Source organism: Rutidosis leptorrhynchoides, chromosome 8, assembly GCF_046630445.1.
Source record: "Rutidosis leptorrhynchoides isolate AG116_Rl617_1_P2 chromosome 8, CSIRO_AGI_Rlap_v1, whole genome shotgun sequence".
Lineage (NCBI taxonomy): Eukaryota > Viridiplantae > Streptophyta > Magnoliopsida > Asterales > Asteraceae > Rutidosis > Rutidosis leptorrhynchoides.
Genome location: NC_092340.1, coordinates 363909231 through 363932471, shown reverse-complemented (window position 1 = coordinate 363932471; position 23241 = coordinate 363909231). Strand labels below are relative to the sequence as shown.

General features: G+C 34.5%; 3 protein-coding genes and 1 long non-coding RNA gene across 6 annotated transcripts; 2 read left to right on the top strand and 2 right to left on the bottom strand.

Moving 5' to 3' along the window:
• Positions 1–5374: 5374 nt before the first annotated feature.
• LOC139861789 (uncharacterized) lies at positions 5375–13925 on the bottom strand. 3 transcript variants are annotated; one of them, XR_011763959.1, is made up of 6 exons: positions 12850–13925; positions 12543–12624; positions 12324–12411; positions 10862–11008; positions 6657–7047; positions 5375–6568 (listed from the first exon to the last, which is right to left on the bottom strand). It is a non-coding gene; the product is annotated as an uncharacterized lncRNA (long non-coding RNA). The 3 variants fall into 3 exon arrangements; XR_011763958.1 differs by having other exon boundaries at positions 5375–7047; positions 12850–13576; positions 13690–13925; XR_011763957.1 differs by having other exon boundaries at positions 5375–7047.
• On the top strand, positions 5471–9267 carry LOC139861785 (probably inactive leucine-rich repeat receptor-like protein kinase At3g28040). The gene is made up of 2 exons (XM_071850293.1): positions 5471–7049; positions 7644–9267. Exons 1-2 carry the CDS (start codon positions 5521–5523, stop codon positions 9130–9132), a joined length of 3018 nt encoding a protein of 1005 aa, XP_071706394.1. The 5' UTR covers positions 5471–5520; the 3' UTR covers positions 9133–9267.
• LOC139861787 (calcium-dependent protein kinase 24-like) lies at positions 9786–13420 on the top strand. Its single transcript, XM_071850295.1, has 8 exons — positions 9786–10307; positions 10888–11011; positions 11093–11236; positions 11349–11501; positions 12029–12144; positions 12235–12405; positions 12565–12798; positions 13145–13420. Exons 1-8 carry the CDS (start codon positions 9786–9788, stop codon positions 13289–13291), a joined length of 1611 nt encoding a protein of 536 aa, XP_071706396.1. The 3' UTR covers positions 13292–13420.
• Positions 13926–16471: 2546 nt separating the features above from the next.
• Positions 16472–19314, bottom strand: LOC139861786 (hsp70 nucleotide exchange factor FES1). The gene is made up of 8 exons (XM_071850294.1): positions 19020–19314; positions 18701–18792; positions 18187–18337; positions 17928–18055; positions 17690–17848; positions 17429–17614; positions 16674–16880; positions 16472–16577 (listed from the first exon to the last, which is right to left on the bottom strand). Exons 1-8 carry the CDS (start codon positions 19228–19230, stop codon positions 16557–16559), a joined length of 1155 nt encoding a protein of 384 aa, XP_071706395.1. The 5' UTR covers positions 19231–19314; the 3' UTR covers positions 16472–16556.
• Between the last annotated feature and the right edge of the window lie 3927 nt (positions 19315–23241).

The following is a 23241-nucleotide window of genomic DNA, read 5'->3' as shown; positions in this document are numbered from 1 at the left end:
GTTGTAGCGGATGCTTTAGTACTTCGAGTTTTTATATCATGTCCGATGGATGTCCCGAAATGATGGAGATATTCTTATATGCATCTTGTTAATGTCGGTTACCAGGTGTTCACCATATGAATGATTTTTATCTCTATGTATGTGATGATGTTTATGAAAAATGAAAATATGAAATCTTGTGGTCTATTATTACAATTGATAAATATATAGGTTAAACCTATAACTCACCAACATTTTTGTTGACGTTTTAAACATGTTTATTCTCAGGTAATTGTTAAGAGCTTCCGCTGTTGCATACTAAATTAAGGACAAGATTTGGAGTCCATGCTTGTATAATATTGTTTGAAAACTGCATTCGAAGACATATATTATTGTGTAATATTATTGTAAACCATTATGTAATGGTCGTGTGAAAACGTTATATTTTTTTATTATCATTTTTAAACCTTTATCGATAAAATAAAAGTTATGGTTTGTTTTAAAATCGAATGCAGTGTTTGAAAAACGTCTCATATAGAGGTCAAAACCTCGCAACGAAATCAATTAATATGGAACGTTTATAATCAATATGAACGGGACATTTCAAGAGGTTCATAACGTCCATAATTTCACGATTCACCTGTAGATGTAAACAATTCTCTGCCGGAGTGGACTTAGAATGTGGCATGATCGAGATTGTATGTATTGTGCACCCACAAGAACCATAGGAATCTATGGATAAAGTCGTGGTTGGTTCATTAATTGTAGGAAATTTGGGTTCACGGGTGACATCTGATTGGGTCATCTTTTTTCGGGGGCTACAACAGTTATCTAGTTTTGGACTACAACCAAGGAAAGGAACTTAACTTCTTAACCCATTTGAAAAGATGATAGTAAGTGTGTATATGATATTGATTGTGTTAATTAGTCAAATCAAGTAGTGAAGTTTACACATTTTATGGCAATGGAGTTTAATTAGTGTGAGATTATCTGAAACCTATACGTTCTTAAGTTCATCAAGGTATATATATTTTTTTAGTAAGAACGATATATATAAATTGAATAGATCAATCAATCTAAATGAGTTACCAACGATTAAAAACCTATCATATCTGATTAACTTAATCATGCGATTTATTTAAACTACCTACTAAAAATGATACTTGGAACATTGACACTAATCAAACATCAACATCATCTAGATGTTGTAATTACACTCATGAAACTATAAACTCCGAAGTTAGTCAAGTCCCATAGCATGCTGCTTGGGTCCAGTGAGGCAGTGACGGTTATGGGTCACAAGTGACAGAAGTAAACAAGCAGGCATGCTCTGCTCCGTTGCAAGATTGTGACAATCCACTATTTTAGTCACTAAATTACAAACTCCATTTTATTTTATTATCATGAATATGAAATATGAAATATGAATCATGAAATATGATTTCGTCAAGCTGTAGTAGGATCCCCTTATCATCTGCTTCCACCCTTCCTTATCCGTTTAAGTACTTGCCAACACAAAAATGGAAATCTTTTGGTAAATTTTATTTTTACTTTATTATTTTGGTTTCAAAATTTATAGAAAGACAATTAACTCACGCAAATTCACACAATTTATACATATTCCATGATCAAGCCTATTTCGGTTACCGGTCAAGACATGCGGTGCTGGTTAGCACTTGAGTGCCAAGAGTGGGAGAATGTTTCGGGATTGATTGTTTGCTCTTCGGTCCGAATACTGTGAATAAACCTGTTAGAGATGTGAATCTTTCTAAAATGTGGCTCGCAATCAATCAATGAAGGTTTGACTCGGTGGTGAACTCGAGTGAATGATTACTAAGTCGAGTTAGAGAGAGAGTACTTAGAGAGAATAGTCTCAGGACTGTCGGTGTATGGGAATGACAAAAACATGATACTACTATTTATCTACTTATTGGCATGTACTAGGGTTTGTATTATCATGGGCCTAATCACGTTGATGTGTCATTCTATGATGGACTAATCGATATTGGGAATTGGACTTGAGCCTTTTAAGGGTGATATGTCGTGCTTACGTGGCACATCTGTTACACTACCAAGTGCCTGGGTGTAAACACAACCAGGTAGCATGTACCGTGTACCGGTTCCAAACCACTTGATGAATTTAGTCTTATTGATGGAAATAGAGATGACATCGGCGTCTGTCAATCCAGGCAGCGTTTACTGTCTATAGAAGGCTTCTTCCGAGTCATTTTACGTCTAGCAAATTATTTTTCTATCCACTATAAATTCCGCCTACGGTCTCATTCTCGTTAATTTGATTTACGATTCAAAATTTAATGGTTCAATGGTCCGTTGCAAATTAATAAGTCATCTAGAGGTTAAGATTAACTTCATTTATTTCTATCATTCATTTTATAATGATCGACAATTCCATATAATATATTACTAGCTAGGAAGTTCATATCATTTTAACATTGAATAGATATAAAAATCAATGTATATGTGAATATGTCATTTCATATTACTTTGTACATATGTGTTTAATAGACCATCTATGTGTGTGTAACATAATAAAATCATGTTTGTCATTTAGAAAAACAGATATTTGTCCTTGTAAAATATATATATTCGTTTCCAAAATATGTATTCGTTTAGTTTGTGTCTCTCGAATTTAATAATGGTATGGTGGGTGGGGTACTTTGTAATTAAAATAAAATGGTGTAGTATCGGGCATTAAGCCTAACGACAGAAGAAAAAAAGAGGTGTACAAAGAACCCCGTGAGCAGAGTTTGGATGTTGTGACAACATCATCCTAATTATTGCATCTATTTCCGTGTTTGTTGACTCCCCTAACATTTTAACAGAATCTTTTACCCCTTTATGGAGTGATATGTACACAACCACTTTTTACACATACATAACTTAATTTTACAGTGTTGTACTGTACAACACTCTAAAGCATGTTTAGTTGTGTATGTGTAAAAAATGATTGTGTACATATCATCACCCTTTTTATATAAGAACTAGTTTAAAGACCCGTGAATTTACGGATTTATTAAAAGAAATAATAAAAAGAATAATAAAGTAATGTTTATAATATCATATATCATCATTAAAATTTTATATGCAACATTATAACATAATAAGGATATAGAACTTGAGTTTAAAAACAATCAAACTTAAAACTCAATTAATAATACCGAATACATAATCAGTAAGGACACAGAGAAAAGAGCGGCTCAAAAAATGAAAACAAACTCTAATTTTAAAATATATCAGATCTTGACGAAAATTTGATTGATTTGACCGTTTTTGACCGTCTTTGACAGACTTTGACCGAACTTTTAGCTTTGACCGTCTTTTGAGTCGTTTTCAGAAAAAATCAGACGGAGAACCCAAAAAATTGACGCATCAGCTGACGCATCGGCAGTGACGAATCTAAGTGGATACCCGTGGGGTCATGGGACACCGCTAGTTTAAAATTTTTTTAGTAGAATATACCTCGTAAATTGTACAAGACACCACTAAATTTCAATGTATGACCCCATATATTTTACAAATCAATAATCTTTATTTTAAATTGTATAGGACACCACTAAATTACACTACTTGAAACCCATATATTTTTCGAATTTATAATTTTTTTTAAGTAAACTATCACTAAAATAACATTTTAATATAATTAGTACTGAAAAAAATTTCCCGACCCCATTGAGTTATAATCCTAGAATAATCGATTGTTCTTAATCTTAAAATTTCGGGACCCCATTGAGTTATAATCCATGATAATATTATTCAAATATATGATGAATTTGAATAACCCCATTGAGTTATAACCCCATTGAGTTATAATCATAAAATTTCGGGACCCCATTGAGTTATAACCCCATTGAGTTATAATCCTAAAATTTCGGGACCCATTGAGTTATAATCCATGATAATATTATTCAAATATCTGATGAATTTGAATAATCGATTTAGTTCTCTAGATGAAATATAAGGAGTTTTTTTTATATGTTGAGATTAATTTCACATTTTCATAGAATTTCAAATTAAAAGACCAGGAAGAAAGGCACATAGTACAATATTTGTGATTTTCAAAGCAAACATCTGAAAAAAAGTTAAAATAAAATCAAAAGTTTGCTTTGGAAGTTTTACATTACCCATGCATAATTCTTTTTGAACTTTGAATTAAGACCTGCTATATACATTTAAATCACAGATTACAGAAAGTTTATTAAAAACAACTGTTTACATTTGAATTATTATTGATTATATGTAATTTTATTTAAAATTAATGACATAAGCAAATAGTCTCATATTGCTTAAGAATTTGACACATCATCAAAATTGACATCATCAATTTACACAGATAGTATAGAATATATATGAATATGAATTAGAATTACTATAAGATTAGTAAAATTAACAATCTGATACGTAGTATATTCTAAGATTTAGACTAAAGATAGATGACTAATATTCCATCCGTCTGAATTTAGTATATCATTAAGATAACTGTTTACATCTACATTTCAACTTACGTAAGATATTGTTTCTATCGCGTTACTTAAATATAAATAAAAACTTAATAACTGATCATACTCCAACTTTTGGTATAAAAAATCTAGGATATGGACCTTGGATTAAGTGTGACTCCTATAACTCATTATCCGAAATGGCTTTTTTAGTTATTTAATTTAGTTATTATCGGGTACTAACTAGCTTCTTGTTAGTTTGCTATTTTTTATTTTATAATATACTTGCCTTTCAAAAAGGAAAAAAAAAATTGTTTAAATGAGACAATGGATGATGTACGCGGTTTAACTGTGGTAATTTTATGGTTTTTTTGAATCATTTTCTAGATACTTAAGAATTAAGATATACAATTAGTGGAGTTCGAACGTGAAATTTAGTGTAAGGAATATCATACCACATTACCATTAGGTCACCTTAATTATCATTTGTTTTAATAAAAAAGGTTATACCCATATATTTTTTTTTTGAACAGCGATTGAGATCACCTGAGGGGGACTAAACCACTCGTTGCGATCATCTCCCGTTTCGACATTTAATATGTAGCCAACGGGGGTCGAAGATCCCGACCTCCCCTAAATGAGACAGGTCACCAACCGCTGAACCACATCACAACTTCCACCCATATTAATTCGCTTAAAGTGTTGCAAATGCCAACACTAGAGTATACACTTGTTTTCATAATTTACAACATATTTTATTTTCAGTTGATTAAAAAATAAAGCACGCAGTGATACAGTAATAAGTCAAAATTGGATTTCTGGTTATATACTTGATTAAAATTTTGTCTCTATTACTTGTAGACAGCAGACAAGGGCAATGCATGTGGTGAAGTTGGTCCACAACAATTTGTTTATGCATCATTTATTCATTGTGTCTCAATATTCTCACAGAATTTTCTCAAATTTACAAATTTTCCCCAAAAAACATTCTTTTCATCTTCATAACCACATTCAGTAAAACACTATATTCCCATCTCAGCATGCCCTGCACATAGTTTTTAGTGAACCAAACTGTTAATTAATAATGAGTTTTCTTCATCTTCTCATATTATTCATTTCAGTTACTTCATTCACCACCAATGCAGATGAATTTCTCAACCTAAACGATGACGTTTTAGGCCTTATAGTCTTTAAAACATCTGTTACTGACCCATCATCACTTTTATCCTCATGGAATCAAGATGATGAAACCGCATGTTCTTGGAAGTTCATAACATGCAATCCGGTTACGCGTCGGGTCATCGGGCTCAACCTTGACCGGTTAAATCTTTCCGGAAAGATCGGTAGAGGGCTCGAGAAGTTGCAAGACCTTAAGGTACTCTCACTTGCTAATAACAACTTTACAGGTTCATATAACCCAGAACTATCAGTTCTTACCAACCTCGAAACCCTTAATGTTAGTCGAAACAGCTTTTCGGGTCGAATCCCGAGTTCTTTAATGGACTCAGGAACCATAAAGTTTCTTGATTTATCACACAACTCATTATCTGGACCAGTCCCTGAAGAGTTGTTTGTTAACTGTTTATCACTTAGATCACTTTCTTTATCTGGAAATAATCTTGAAGGTCCTATTCCTAGCTCACTTTCCAAATGCACATCCCTAAATCATCTCGATCTTTCCAACAATCAGTTTTCGGGTAATCCAGATTTCGAAACGGGTATTTGGAAGTTGACCCGGATGCGAACATTGGATCTTTCTCATAATTCCTTCTCAGGATCTATACCAAATGGTGTGTTTGCATTGCAAAATCTAAAAGAACTTTCTTTAAATGGAAACCAGTTCTCAGGAGCTTTACCTTCTGATATTAGTTTATGTCCACATTTAAATAAGCTAGATTTAAGCAATAATCTCTTCACCGAAACCGTACCCGAATCTTTTCATACTCTTTCTTCTTTAAGTTACATAAATCTAGCGAATAACGCGTTAACCGGCGAATTCCCTCAATGGATTGGAAAGTTGAATGCACTCGAATACTTGGACTTTTCGGGCAATAGTTTAACCGGGACCCTACCCGAATCGATCGGGACCTTAACGTCATTAACTTATTTAAGTGTTCCTGACAACAATTTAACTGGGAACATTCCGTTATCGTTAGTTTCTTCTAGTAAACTATCTGTAATTTCATTAAAAGGGAACAAATTCAATGGTACAATTCCTACCCGTTTATTCGAATTGGGGCTGGACCAAATCGATTTAGCAAGAAACGATCTCACGGGTTCCATTCCACCAGGTTCTAGTAAACTTTTCGAGACTCTACGGTTTCTAGATCTTTCTGGAAACCAGCTGACTGGAGATATACCAGCAGAAATTGGACTCAATTCTAAGTTAAGATACTTGAACTTATCTTGGAATAATTTTCAAACACGAATGCCTCCAGAGTTAGGTTACCTACAGAATCTAACGGTGTTGGATCTTCGTAATGGTGCGTTTCATGGGTCCATTCCGGGCGACATTTGTGATTCGCATAGTCTTGGAATACTTCAACTTGATGGTAACTCTTTTGAAGGATCAATACCTGATGAGATTGGAAACTGTTCTTCCCTCTACCTGCTGTAAGTTTGCAAAAGATTTTTTATTTTAGTATTGTTCATATTTTAACAAAATTATGCGGATAGTCCCTGTGGTTTGTCCACCTTTTCACTGATAGTCCCTAAACTCTTTTTTGCACTGGTAGTTCTTGTGGTTAGCACCTTTTGCGTTGATAGTCCTTAGACCGACGGTCGTAAAAAAATTTCGTTAAGTCAATACACGTGCAGAACATGTGAGGCTTTTTAGTCATTTTGTTTCTACCTCTTTATTAGACCTTAAAAGCGTACGTTGTTAATCATATTTCCAATAAATAAACAGGATTATGGTTTTGAAAAAAATGATAAACAATGTAAGCTTTAAGGTCTAATAAAGAAGGTAAAACGAAATGACTAAACATGTATTGATTTAACAAAAAAAACTAACGACCGTTAATTCTAGGGACTAACCACGCAAAAATTTCAAACCACGAGACTACCCGTGCAAAAAAGTTTAAAGACTATCCGTGAAAATTTGAACAAACCACAGGGACTATCCGCGTAATTTTCTCTCAAATTAAATATCTAAAATTGAAGGGTAATCACGTAAACTCATATATGATGATGTATGTGAATATACAGGAGTATGTCTCACAACAGCTTGAGTGGGCCCATTCCAAGATCAATTTCACAACTGAAAAAACTGAAGATATTGAAGCTAGAAGACAACCAACTGACAGGTGAAATACCACAGGAGCTTGGTGAACTAAACAACCTTTTGGCTGTGAACATATCTTACAACAGATTACAAGGAAGGCTTCCTTCTGGGGGTATATTTCAGAGTTTAGAGCCAAGTTCAATGGAGGGTAATTTAGGTATTTGTTCACCTTTATTGAAAGGACCATGTAAGATGAATGTACCAAAGCCTTTAGTTCTTGATCCATTTGCAATTGGAAATCAAAATGGAAGACATGAAGGTGGAGGAGAAACAAGCGATGAAGCTTCACGTTTCAAACACCGTCAGTTTCTTAGTGTTTCGGCAATCATTGCGATATTAGCAGCCGTTGTGATTTCGTTTGGAGTTTTGGTGATAAGCTTACTCAATATCTCGGCTAGAAAACGGATTACATTTGTTGATAATGCCCTCGAGAGTTGTTCAAGTTCTTCGCGCTCAGGTGTCAGTTTATCAATGGGGAAAGTTGTTTGGTTTGATTCGAAAATGAACCCTGAAAATTATTGCGTTGTGAACCCCGAATCTTTTATTAGAAAAACGAATGAGATAGGTGGCGGGGTGTTTGGTACGGTCTATAAAGCTCCTATAGGAGAAGATGGTGACAATGTTTTAGCAATCAAGAATCTTGATGTGTCGAATATGATTCAGTATCCTGAAGATTTCGATAGAGAGGTTAGGGTTCTAGGAAAACTAAGGCACCCGAACCTTGTATCGCTAAAAGGGTATTATTGGACACCGAAAGTTCAGATTTTAGTCACAGATTATGTGTCGAACGGTAGCTTACAAACCAAACTTCATGAAAGATCACCTTCAAGCCCACCTCTTTCATGGGGGGTTCGGTTCAAGATTCTTTTAGGAACCGCAAAGGGACTCGCGCACTTACACCATTCTTTTCGTCCACCAATTGTTCATTATAACATCAAGCCCAATAACATTCTTCTCGACGAACATTTGAACCCAAAGATCTCTGATTTCGGGCTGACTCGGCTTTTATCAAGGCTAGATAAACATGTGATGAGTAACCGGTTCCAAAGTGCGTTAGGCTACGTGGCTCCAGAACTCGCTTGCCAAAGCTTACGAGTGAACGAGAAATGTGATGTTTATGGGTTCGGGGTTTTGATTTTGGAGATTGTGACGGGTAGACGGCCGATTGAATATGGTGAAGATAATGTGTTGATACTTAATGAGCAAGTGAAGATTATGTTACAAGAAGGGAATGTATTGGACAGTGTTGATGAAAGTATGGGTGAGTATCCAGAAGATGAAGTTTTGCCTGTTCTTAAGTTGGCATTGGTGTGTACTTCACAGATACCTTCTAGCAGGCCAACAATGGCAGAAGTTGTTCAGATATTACAAGTTATCAAGACACCAATTCCTCAGAGGATGGAACGATACTGATTGTCTAGGATTGTAATTTTGTTTTGGGTTAATTAAGTTGTTTGTTGTGTAATTTGATGTTATGTTACTCTTGTATGGATGAATATACTTGTTAGTTCATCCATTAATCTAAATTTGTATTTGAAAATAGTTTTATAGGTCACCGAAAGTTACATTTTGTTTCGTACATATCAGATTCGGCTAAAAACTCATCGTAAAGATATAAAAGAATATAACTAATCATGTATTTGGAAAATACTAAGGTAACATAAATAATGTTAATTAATACACATTTTCCCAATGAGTTTTCATATAGATAAGGTATATAGATTGGGTGGCTTAAAAAATAAATTGATAAATTTGAGTGGCATATCTATGTATAATCCCTATATATATTTATATGTAGATATATGCAAGTATATGCATGAATGCATCTGTAAGTTTATACATATACTTACCAAGGAAATTAGACATTTCAGAGTCATAGAATAAAAGGAGGCAAAAGTAAACAGAGCCACAAAACAAATTAAAATAAAACAATTTCTCCATAAGAATAGGATTTTCAATAACTCTGTTTCCTAATAACATTTTCAAAAGATCATTCTTTGATCTTTGCATGCTACCCCCAAACTGGAACTCTAAATCTGCATCATAACAAAAACACCTTTATTCCCATGGGGGGTTGCATGTCTATGTCCAATAAAAAACTAACCAAAAAGCACAAGAACAATGTCAAACCCATAACCTCACAAGATCATGGCCTTCACGCCACAAAACCACGCACGGGGTCGATGAAATACCGTAGGCCGGTGCACGTACTCAAAGATTCCTCAGGAAGCGATATTTATAAACGGTATCGATTTGGAAAAGAGCTAGGAAGAGGTGAATTTGGGGTAACGTATGAATGTCAAGATAAAGAGAAGGGTGAAAAGGTAGCGTGCAAAAAAATATCAAAAAGTAGGTTGAGAACAGAGATTGATATCGATGATGTTAGAAGGGAGGTTGAAATTATGAGACATTTGCCACAACATCCGAATATTGTAAGGTATAAAGATGTGTTTGAGGATAAGGATGCTATATATTTGGTTATGGAACTCTGTCAGGGTGGTGAGTTATTTGATCGAATTGTCGCTAAAGGTCATTATACAGAAAGAGCTGCGGCTCTTGTTACCAAAACCATTGTTGAAGTTGTACAGGTTATTACATCTTACTTCTTTTTCACAACCTTTACGTTTAGCAAGTAATAAAAAACATTAAAGAACGTAATGTCTATATGGTACATTTGATCCAGAAGAAACACACTTAAAATGAGCATCGCACGCTGAAACTACTAAAGGGTTGACCAATATGTCATTTACTTAAGGGTTTTGTTAACGACAACCCTTATGGCAATATATTGTATTTCGGCCTATCGATCATTACCAAGGTGTTAGTGACATCCCTAAAGCCCGTCATTATCATATTGTCAACATAAACTATTTAGCAACAAAAAGATAAGGGTTATCAATCAAGCAAGTTGATATTATTGATTAAGATAGGTAAAAGGTTTCCCGGTTCGGGCTTCCCCGGGAGGGCAAGAAATCCGACCACATAATCTGATGTACGCAGCCCATCAGGATTACGCCCTGGCTGTTTCCAACCCTTCCCTGGCCACCACAAAATATTCGTCCTAGACAGGATTCGAATTTGAGACCTCTTGCAAGGAACGCACAACTGATATTATTGATTGATATCTATAATATAATGTTACCTTAACGACGGCTGCTACTTATAAAGGTATGCCACAACCACGGGGTGATACATAGAGATTTGAAGCCCGAGAACTTCTTATATGATAACCGAAGTGAAAGCGCTTCATTAAAAGCAATTGATTTTGGTCTATCTATCTTCTTCGAGCCTGGTACACATTCGAACAACTAATTTAACTAATGGATTAGTTTTTGTAAATTTTTATAAATGATAGTTATGATTGCGGTGATAGACCAACGTTTCAAGGAAATAGTAGGAAGCCCGTATTACATGGCTCCCGAGGTTCTTAGACGAAGTTACGGAGCAGAAATTGATGTTTGGAGTGCTGGTGTCATTCTATACATATTATTATGTGGTGTTCCTCCTTTTTGGGCAGGTAAAACCTTAATAAAACTTTATATATTCACCTAAAAAATAATTTTATAAAAGTGTTGGGTCAATATTTGCACAATTCCTTATATATGGAGAGGTTGGATGTACTAGAACAGAAACTGAAGAAGGAATTGCACAGGCGATTATTAAAGGTGACATAAATTTCCGAAGAGACCCTTGGCCTCGAGTCTCTGAAGATGCCAAAAACCTCGTTAAAGGCATGTTAGAACCCGATGCTAGCAAACGCCTCAACGTTGAACAAGTCCTCGGTATGTACTTCATGCTTATAACTTTGTACATCTCACTTTAGTCGAGTTCATAAACAACTTTAAACTTTCTTGTTCTACTCTAAAAAGGGTAGTTATGTTAAAGTATATTATATTGACGTGGATGACCCTATAGTTTGGAAAAGGTGTGTTGTTGGTCCCTGAAGGTAACATAACAGACGTTGGTTTCCCAACGTTAGTCTGCATCACGTGAGGTGCACACGAAGATTGTTTTGTCAATTTACGTATTGGAGTCTATTGTATCTAAAAATTAGCGAATCCCACAAATCTCGTATCAGAATCAAGTCTCATATTTTAGACAAAACATACCCCGTGTGGACGTCTCGTGATGCAGACTAACATTGGGGAACTAACGTATGTTACCATCAGGGACCAACGACGCAACTTTTTCAAACATTAGTGTCATCCGCGTCCAAAAGGTACTTTAGGTCCCTCCATGACATTTTTGGCAAACATTGGGGACCAATGGCGTAATATGTGTGCAGTAACTATTACTAATATGCGTGTAGGAAGCCGGTGGATACAAAATGCCGATAAAGTCCCTGATATTCCTTTGGGAGACGATGTTCGAGCAAGAATCCAACAGTTCTCTCTCATGAACAAATTCAAGAAAAAGGTCATCAGTGTAAGTTACTCTACTATATTGATTTACCGGTTTGACTTTGTAAGTTAAGATCATTGAAATTTGACCATGTTTATATCCAATCAATTACAGCTGGTTGCAGAAAATTTGCCAGACGAACAGATAGACGGGTTAAAAAAGATGTTTTATGAAATGGATAAAGACAAGAATGGTTCACTTACCTTTGAAGAACTCAAAGACGGTTTATCGACAATTGGAGATCAGCCTGTAACTGATCCCGAAATTCAAATGTTCATGGAAGCCGTAAGTCTTGTTTTGTAATCACATGCAACGAACAAAGTTTTATAAAAAAAAAATTAAAAAATTGAACGAAACAATGTTTTCTTGTCAATTCAACTCACCCATATTGCCACCTCAAGTACATATAAGTGGTGACTTACCATATTTCTTATTTGTGAAAAGGCGGATCTTGATCATAACGGGGTGCTGAACTGTGAGGAGTTTTTGACAATTGTGGTGCATCTGAAAAAGATTAGCAATGAAGAACAACTCCGTAAAGCTTTCCATCATTTTGACAAGAACAAAAATGGGTACATTGAGTTTGATGAGTTAAAAGACTGTTTGTTCGACGGACAACTGGACCCACACAACGAAAAAATGGTCCATGAAATCATAATTGATGCCGACCTAGATAAGGTTTGTCTTCTAAAGTTGACACAACATATCTAACCTCGAGTCAAAACGTACCTCGTCTTTACACATTTCAATTTGATGAAATATCACGGTTGGTCCTTGTGCTTTGTATCAGAAATCATCACTTTTTTTTTTTCGTCATGGATGGTCCCTTTGGTTTGCATTAGTGCATATCCACAGGGACCATCCTTTAAGAAAAAATGCAAATCACATGAACCACCGGTGACTCAAATGCAGATCACAGAGACCATCCTTGACAGAAAAAAAAATACAGGGACCACCGATGACTTCTTATACAAACCACAAGGACCGTTTGTAATATTTTTGTCTTTCAATCATTGTGATGTAGGATGGGCGGATCAGCTACCCGGAATTTTCAGCGATGATGACAACAGGAATGGACTGGAAAATGGCATCTCGACAGTATTCAAGAGCAATGCTTAACGCAATAAGCATGAAAATGTTTAAAGACGAATCTGTAAAATCAATAACATGAGCTGCTTTATAAGTTTCGGGTGGGAAATATTTGTACAGAAATGGAAAAAAAATAGCTAATTCAAGACCAAGGCAAAGAAGTTTTTCGAGAAATGATCAGCGAATCCAAAACAGCAATGATGTACTGACTTACACCTCGTGCAGTTGAAGTTGTACCTCAAATGTATAATATGCAGAAGAGGATAGCTCAAAATTGTAAACAAGTATCTCAATGCAATAAACTTTTAGTTATTTCCTCCTTTTATCTCTCTTGAACATTGTTAACTACTGAGTATTAACGATTTAGCTGTACTTTTCAAAAATATAAAAGGCAAAGTAAGCTACTTCATCAGAATTACATCAAAACAATGATAGAAATATACAATTAAATTCAAATTAAAAGGTTTGAGTGAACCTGACGACGATTAACAGAATCATGATCAGAACTCAAATTCGCCATCATCATGAGTGTAATTGGTGTCATCTCGTCATTGGCATCAAGCATGCTCGTCTTCAGAATCCAATAATTAGAGGAGATTGATGAAGTAGGGTTTTAAGATTAGTGAAACTGCATATACTCCAATTATAGGACGAAATTGGGGATTAAATTATTTGGGGAAAGAGTAGAAGAAATAATACTCGTAATTTTTCTCATTTAAAAAATATGGTGAACGTATCCGGTGAGGGGGTTAATGATTTCGGCATGGTATAATATTTACTCCGTAGTATAGACCCGTCGAGTGGTTAAGTCAATCTCCTAATCTAAATTGTGAGTTGTTCCGTCTGGCGTGTTGCTACTTTGGTCTTGAGTTCTAGAGATTGAAATAATGTGTGTGAAATAAAATGTGTTCTCGGGCAAAAGTCCAACTCCCTAAAAAGTGATGACTCAGTTGCCCTAAGTGTCAGAGGTCTCTGGATTATTCAGAAATATGTGTCATGTTATCATTGGTTACTTCATCCGTAAAGTGCATAACTGACTTTTCTATTTTTGCTGACATGCCACATGTATTTTGCTTTTACATTTAGAGCTTATGCATAAAAAGCGGTTTGTAGAACTTACGCTACATACTGGGAGGTCTGATTCATTATTACTTAATTATTCTTGACGGCTAGAGGTCTTATTGCTACAAATGCTATTTACTTGGTTTTTATACCCTCTGAGCATGTTTTCTATTCTCGAAGGTTATTTCATCTTGTTTTATGTGTACAAACTATAAGGAGGGTTATTTCATTTTGTTTTATGCTTACACGCTATAAGGTGCAGTCTTTTTTTTTTTCCCGGCGAATATATATATATATATATATATATATATATATATATATATATATATATATAAAGATCGTAAAGATCAGGTGTTACAAACAAGCGACAATGATTGAAATTGTAAGGGCTCGCTCTGGTCGTCCTACACATTGGACGAGAACAATGATTGATAGAGAGCGAGCACATTGAAATTGAAAAGATACAACAAACTAGTAACAACCAAACCTAAATCTAAACACAACATAAAACCGGGAACGTGTCTAACGCCACAATCTCTACTACTAAAAAGCCGCACACTAAAAAGAACGCCGGGCACTCCAGCAGCACCTAACCCGAGGCATGCACTTCAAAGAAACCTCTCGTACACGAAGAACCCATAACACTCCTAATCAGAGGCCCACAAGCACGTCAAGTACGATTAAACCCCGTTCGAGCGGATAGAAGGATCCCGAGAGAACAACTTCAAAATACATCAATTTACCATGGTCAATAAGGTCGACAAACGCCGGCAACGACATCGAGTCCACCCGAATAAACTCGACTACGGGAGAGGCATGGACATTTCAGCGCAACGGCAACCGAACAGTACAAAATACAACACCAAACCAATAGAAACCCGGCTATCATCGCCAAATTTTCAGAGAACCTTTACAAACCCGTTGATTCCGGTAATCATAGGTCGCCGGTAGCCTCCAACGACCGCCAACAGCGTGGAAAGTAAAAAGAGTTACCTTCTTGCCGCCGGTAGTCTCTAGAAGCCGCCAAACAACCGTCAAGCAACTAAAATAGCCACCTACCACCGTAAACCGCCACCCATAGCCGCCGAGGATCGGCAGTGACTATGACGGCACCAGGACCAACAAAATCCCCACACCCACCTCAGCAACCACTGAAGGCGGCAGAACGGTAGCAGGGCAACTACAGTAGTCGGAAATAGCCAGAATCTCCGGATTTCAACACACAAACACCCAATCGCTGCCCAGTTATCCACAATCAACCAAAAACCTAAAGTCGGAGCCGAAAACATACCAAATAGAGAGGTAGAATCCCGTCGGGATTCGTCGCCTACCGCCACCACCGGAAGCAGACGGCACTGACGAAGGACATGACGACAGCAGCCAACAAACCGATCCCCAACACACACCGACGAAACCCTAACCCGTCAAACAGCAACCCTAATCCCAAACTAAACCCAAATCCCGAGAAAAAACGCAGAATCGTCGCCTGGATTTCGTAGGAAGAACGGAGATGCCGACTGGTTAAACCCGTCGCCGGAAACGGAGAAACGGCGGCGAACGACCTTATTCACACAATAAAAGCAAGAAAAACCGAACCACCGGCGAGATGCCGGTGGTTGGAGATGGCAGCAGCTAGATCAACAACGTGGAAGGAAGGAGTGTGGGAGAAGAAAGTGGAGACGACGGCGGCTAAGCAACCGGAGAAGAAGAGATGAAAAAAAAAAAAAAAAAAACTATCGGAACAGTAAAAGGGAGCGTGTATGTTTGGTAGAGAGAGACTTTTTTAAAACTCTGGGCTCGTGTGTTGCTCCGGTTTTTGATGTACAAGCGGTTTTTGTTGAACTATAAGGTGCACAGTTATATATCATATGGGCAAACATAAAATGCACCATTATATACCGTGTTACATGTTCCACGCTGTGCGAGTTATTACTTTTTACAATAACAAACTAAACACAAATAAAGATATATAGCAAAGTTGGCCTCCAATTGAAAAGGAATATACATCATATTCAATATTCTTTTTCTTTTTATCATTATAGAATCAAAATTAATAATTAATGGAGTAATTAATATTAATAGTTAAAAATTAAAAAAATAAGCTTCAGTTTAAATTCGTTTGACTCAACTAGAATACCCATTGCGTACGGTTCTTCTTTTCTTCACTATTAATAACTAGCCTATTAAGTTTTTCTTTCCTTCTAAAAAACTACAAACTATCAAAACTAATTGGGATGTCACTGAATTGTCCAGCACCGTATCAAGTACTTTCACAACACCATAAATCATGTCGGAACCTGTGAGCCCTGCAGCGAGAAAAATTCCACACACTTATGTAAACTCTCTACATAACCAACAGTAAATACCGACATTAGTAAACGAATAATTAAAATTCCAGGTACCTTGTTAAGCTTTTCATTGTAAATTGAGTTCACTTCCTTGCAAAGGCGTTCAACTTCCGTTGCATACTCATAAACATCTTCATCTAGTATAAACGGTTGTAACTGCTTTCTCATTCTTACCAGTGCCCCCTCCAATCCACAGAATCCATCAACAATAAGATGTTCAGTTGATTTTAACATCAATAGATTCTTGACTGCAAGGAGTACCTGTAAAAAATAGATAATTTTTTAATCAACACAGAAACAAAGTTTTAAATAAGATTTATTCTTCTAGATTATTTATTACTAATACTTTGCACATTTTACTATTGTTAAATCGTATTGTATGCTTATAAGTTCTAAAAGCGTCATTTTTCAGATTAGCTACCATATGCTGATATGCACGGAACTTACTAAATAAAGATCTTATAATGAAGTATAAATCAGTGAAATACATACAAACAAAATATCTAAAAAACTTCATTGTTTTAAATTAAGTACCATATGCATAGAACTTGCAAGATAAATATCTTTTTATGAAGCAAAAAAACAGCGAATCACTCCATACAATATTAGAACGTGTAAAGTTCCATATACTTGGAAACGATAAACCCTTTTAAAAATATTCGGTATTCCATGCACCATTTCTGATTTTTCAATGTTCAAATATATTTTTAAATGGTATTCAATCATACAAAATGTCAATTAAAAAACATATAAAAATGATACCAAAAAAAAAAAAAAAAAAAAAAAAAAAAAAAAAACACGTTGCATACCTTCTCCTGGAGATCCAGGTCATTATCTGGTGTCAAATCAATTACCAACCTCACAAGTGCACAATTTCTGAAAAAAGGAATCTGCAGTTTGCTACTATTATCTAACTGATATTCAGCCAGATCAGCAATTAGTGACACTGATCTCTTGTGTAGTCTGACATCAGCAGTCGCATTGCTCAAAATGCCCTATAAAACAAGTTTAAGATCGAGTTAGTAAACTAGACAAAAACGTTGAAAAAATTGCTACAGAACATGTATTACCTGGAGCAATTTTTCTCCACCTTCAGTGTTGAACAATTTGATGCCAATCTCGTTGTTTCTAATAACTGCTGAAACGGCATGCAGGGCTTTTATTGCTTCTGGATCAAAATCGGATTTCACCATCATCATTAGCTTCGGTAATGCTCCAAGATTAACAACCTAATAGAACCTAAGTTAAACTTCTGAAAAGTACTTATATATAATGAAATCTGATAGTAAGAAATGAGAAAATATGTACCTGATTCTGAACTATGGGATTATTTTGACTGGCTTTAGCAACAATCGATACAGAAGTCATCCTTATCCAATGATCTGAATTGTTAAGATCTTTTAAAACCACAGAAAGACCTCCCATTTTGTGCAAGTCTGAAACACAAAGATTACAGTTGTAACAAGATTATACATCATGAATAAAATACTCTTTAGTTAATCAAACATAAGATTTTTAAACAACAAAATTTTAGGTAGGAGGACATGCAGAGTAAAACAGAGCATACAGATGGCATTTTCGATATCCTCCACAAGCATCGAAAGTTCCCCTAATGTACGGTGACGGTCTTCCCAGCTTAAAAATGGATTATTCAAGTTATCAATTGCAATTCTCATCAGTTTTGCATCTGATGGCGTTTCTAATTTCTCCACCAGTTCCTATATGTACCAAAAATAAACAGATGATAAACATCGAATACGGAACAAAATGTTTGTATGAAAATGTTGTTAATCTGATAAGCATTCTAAAAATTCTATGCATTTAAAACCATGTGAGTTTGAGTTACGTATTGGAGTACTGATTTAGACTTTGTAAAGAATTTCTCAGAAATAATATATTCTAATTACTAAGCTAATGGAACAGCAAAGCTATTAATTAACGTGTGAGTGAATCCTATTGTAACCATTATGCTATAACATACAGCAAGTTTACAGAAAAGTGTGGGCCAATTCTTGTGTAATTTATATGAATAAAAAGGATTAACCTTTAATCTTTAATACTAATAACTTTAAAATTGTAACCTGCAATTCCTTTTGACGTTTTTGTAGTTCATCTGTGGATAACTTCTTGGCATCATGAGCTTTAAGTTCTAACTTTGCAGGATCCGAATGACCTACAGAAATCAACAGCTCCGAATTAAAATAAAATAAAATAAATAAAAACAATATCACTTACTGTATTAATTAAGGCCTTAACAACAGGCTGTCACTAAAATGTTAGTATAAACCCGATTGTACTTAACTAATTATAGGAGTATAGAGTTGTTACAGACATATTAAAACATTATTTTGTTGAATAAATAAATAAAATAATATTGTTAATTAGAAGAAGTAAGGATACCAATTGCCCACTGTAACATGCCCTCAAGAGAAGGAAAGCCACCATCGAGTTCATCATGATCATTCAACGATTCATCGGTTTCAGGGTTACCAACAACATGTCCTTCGCCGCTTGAACTTAATAGGCCACCGGAAACCGTCTTATTAACGCGTTCAGACCTCGAGATCTGTACCAACAAAATGAAGATCAAGAAGGCTGTAATTCGACTCATTGGCGGTTAATTGATTGATCTGATGGCTAAATTGGTGTCTCCTTTGTTGTGTTCTTGCGTGCTGGTCTGATTGTTTTGGGTGTCGTTCGGTAGTCGCTTAAATTGGTGACCAATTAAGTTTATTTTAGGGATTATGACATATGGTTACGTATTCTGACCAATCAGGTCTTCACAAGTGTTTTCTTTTTTTAATTTTTGTTTACTTTATGTAAATGTAATTACACGTTGGTAAATTTCTTTGTTTCGTTACATTTTTTTCAGAAAAAAAAAATATATATATACCAAAACTAAAATATAACTAATCACTTCAACCGAAAGATGAAAGAACCAAAAGAAAAAACAAATAGGCTCAAAATTAGAAAACTATCTAAACGAAACCACTATCACTTTGCTATTTCAAATCGAGCCTAAACGATCCCAAAACAACTTAAAATTAGTAAACATACAAAAAATGCTACAACCAAACAACAAACAACCACTAACCTACACATAGCCACAAACAAGGCCAACTACGAGGGGCTAGAAAAACCACGATCAAAGCTAAACCAATACATATATAATCAACCAACTAACATCAGTGAAAGCAGCAAGAACAAACAACTAGCAAAACATGATAAAATCAACATCGAAAATGAGATCATTTTTCGGCCTTTAGGATCTGCTCTATGAAACTTTCCATTTGATTGTCGATGAATTTATTTAACTAGTGAATTAAATCATACGATGAAAATTATTACTCCGACTCATTATAAATGTCCTACTTATTTAAAGAAAGTACATGTTTTTCAATTTTTAACTTTAAATTGTTGGTTGAAATAATAATACTTGATGAAAGTTATAACAATAAAAAGTACAATTAAAATACGGTGTTTTTTCTATAGTTTTCATCAAATTATATAATATAAAAGGAATATAAAGTCGAAGTCGAAAAAACCTTCAAAAGTTAAAATATAACATTTATAAGGGGACGGAGACATTACTACTTACTCTACAGCAGTTATTAACAATGATTAAGTTTACGTAAAAAAAAAAAAAAAAACTGTTCAAAATGAATATTAGAGTGTTGGGGAATCCTTTTTGTAGTACACGATTGACGGAGTGTGGTAGTCATTTTCTGTGAATGATTATTAAAGTATTTAAATTTGAAATATTAATACTTGACTGATTATTGGAGTATTTAAAGCTGGAAAATTACTACTTACTTTATTGCAGTTATTAACTGTGAAGGTGTTTTAAAAAGGTTTAAAATAAGATATTAGAGTTCGGTATCAAAAACTACTAAATTTGCATTCCAACCCACTAGATATTAGAGTTCGGTATCAAAAACTACTAAATTTGCATTCCAACCCACTAAGTTTATGTCTCAATATTGACATTTCAACTCAATCAAAGAAAGCCGTAACACACTATGGAAGTTCTTAGAATATCCTCTTAGTTTTTTCCAATGATGTGAAAACTTCAGACATATTTAGAATTATATAAAGACATATTTAGAATCATATAGATATTTGAATTTTCTAGCACTTTGATCCTGATTATTGATTTAGTTCAGTTTTAGTCATTCATTTTGAAATTGTTGTAGTATAAATAGGGGGATCTCTTTTGGCACAACACACATCAAGTTCTTGTATTATCTTTTGAATATGTCTCTCAATAAGTTTTTTCGTTAATCCCATTTATTCTCAATTTTGTTTTCTTTTAGTTGCTTGAATCATTACAGAGTTCGAACAAAGTTGACTTAGTAGTGACTAAATATCGCACGTAGATCTTATCAAAATCAAAGTCGGGCTTGAGGATGGTCCGCATGGGCGACCGCCCGGAGAATTATGAAACCGGGGCATCAAGTGTTCTTAAGTTAGGGTTTATGTCTTTGCAAATATGAAAGTTTTGGGGGTATACAAATATTTTTTAATCAATTGGATGATGTTTTCAAATACATACCTAGCACAAATAAGATATTTAAGATCAAATTATTAAATCTTTAAGGGGGAGTAGATTTAATTTTTGGTGTAGTTGTGAAATGAATAATTGTAGGATAAAGTGTTGGGGAAGACAACACGTGGCCAGCTTTAACTTATTTTTTGCTCCGTATTATTTATATAGTTTATACGTACAACTTTTTTTTTTAACTCCCTACTAAGCTCCCACAACACTTGGTCAATTTTTTTTCTCTCTTTTAGTATTATATTTAGTAACCTTTTTAATTTAGGAGTACAAAGTTACAAATAAAGGAACATTTGTTATCTATATAGATTCTATTAAATTGTTATTTGGATGATGTCATAAATATAATATTTCTTTTCATAAAAAAATTAAAAATTAAAAAAAAAATTAAAGACTCCTGATGATGTCACACCCTAATTAATTTTGTATAAAAAATTTATATACTCACAAATTAGATTATATATTTTGTATCTGTTCCAATTAGAGTTTCTTTAAGCAGTTGAAAACAGCCTCTTTCCTTCATCGCATATCCCTGCCCATTATTCAAACCCTAAAAAAACTAGACATCTCAAACATTTCATCCCTTCATCGCCTTGAATCCGTTCGTCGCCTCTTTCGCCAATTTTTTAAACCCTAAAAAAAACCCGACGAAATCCTATTTCGTCTCAATTTCCAGACGAATCTTGATCATTGAATCCCAAATATCATAATGTGGCCTTTTGTAGGGGTTTGTTCATACATTCGTGCTCTTTTTTATTTTTGTTATGTTTCTCTTTATCATATGTTGATCTTATTCTTCATATTCATATATAAATTGATATTCTTGATCATTCAGAAACAAATGGAATTAGAAGATAGAAGTCATTATAGTGAACAACCATAAGCAACATATCTTACTTCAACTAGCAAGGTACTCCCTTTTTGATTTTGAGTTATGCTAATTCTATTTTCATTTTACTGCAAGTAGATAAATATTGTTTAATCTAACCATCAAAGCAAGTTTATTATGTAAGGAAGTTTGTTGTTTTATATGCACATAAAGTGTTTGATAATAAAATGCTTAAATGAATAACTATAAATTATTAGCACATAATAAGCTACAATATTATTCATACTTATAATTTTTAATCTAGGCAAAATATTTGGCGATGTTATTTGTACAAGCAGCCTTCAAGCTGTTGTACGTGTACGTCGTTTATGCTTTACATATATATATTTGGGACTGTTCAGTGACATCTTTCTGTTGAAGTTTTCCCCTCGAGCTGCAAGTGAGACGGTGATCCTTCTAAGGCTTATAGTGTTTATGTTTATAAAAGGTTGTATGATTCTTTCCATAGTAAATAATTGAATTATTGTTGCCCTAACTTTGAAATTCTGCTATATATTTCATTTTACTATTCACTCACATCTATATGCAGTATAATATGTATATATGCATTTGTCAATGTATATTGAACTATATTCTACTATTTGGCTCTATTGGAATATTTCTTTCAAGTATATTAAGGTAGCAAGATAAGTCAAACACAATACAAATTTATATATTGATGAAATTTCTCATTTGCAGATCATAAGGAATCTCTACTAAATTGGATCCAATTAAAAATCATGGTGTTTGAAAGAGGATACATAAGTAGGTACTGTGTTCTTATGACATTAGTTAATATTAAATTTTGTATACGTTGGTAATTCTTTTGACATGGGCTTATATTGTTTCAAAGGGTGGGGATTGATAGCATGATGTTGTTCGGTTACACGTAGGCTGTAGTGACTTTTTTTACCCATGTTAATGAAAGAAGGTGATTGTTTATTAGTTTATCTTTTTGTATTTTTTACTATACTGTTTTCTATATCAATTTGTCTATGATACTTTGACGTATTTCCTAAAATACATTAAAATTTTGGGCTCTACCAGTCAACTTCATTTTCATGTGTCAGGCATCGTGATTTATGCTACACAACCTTCGATCAAAGTTATCCTCTACATGTGTAACAACCTCACATTGGACCTAGTGGTAATTGTCCTAATTGCCCTTGCGTATTATTATATGTTATTTTAATAATTAT

What these genes read in the sequence shown, in the direction of transcription:
- LOC139861785 (XM_071850293.1), top strand. Translation starts at nt 5,521, where the DNA reads ATGAGTTTTCTTCATCTTCTCATATTATTCATTTCAGTTACTTCATTC. An exon ending in TGTTCTTCCCTCTACCTGCT is followed by an intron (nt 7,050 to 7,643) that starts GTAAGTTTGCAA and finishes GTGAATATACAG; the next exon opens with GAGTATGTCTCACAACAGCT.
- LOC139861786 (XM_071850294.1), bottom strand. Translation starts at nt 19,230, where the DNA reads ATGAGTCGAATTACAGCCTTCTTGATCTTCATTTTGTTGGTACAGATC. An exon ending in ATCCCATAGTTCAGAATCAG is followed by an intron (nt 17,849 to 17,927) that starts GTACATATTTTC and finishes AGGTTCTATTAG; the next exon opens with GTTGTTAATCTTGGAGCATT. An exon ending in ACAATGAAAAGCTTAACAAG is followed by an intron (nt 16,578 to 16,673) that starts GTACCTGGAATT and finishes TTCTCGCTGCAG; the next exon opens with GGCTCACAGGTTCCGACATG.
- LOC139861787 (XM_071850295.1), top strand. Translation starts at nt 9,786, where the DNA reads ATGGGGGGTTGCATGTCTATGTCCAATAAAAAACTAACCAAAAAGCAC. An exon ending in TCAAGAAAAAGGTCATCAGT is followed by an intron (nt 12,145 to 12,234) that starts GTAAGTTACTCT and finishes AATCAATTACAG; the next exon opens with CTGGTTGCAGAAAATTTGCC. An exon ending in TTCAAATGTTCATGGAAGCC is followed by an intron (nt 12,406 to 12,564) that starts GTAAGTCTTGTT and finishes ATTTGTGAAAAG; the next exon opens with GCGGATCTTGATCATAACGG.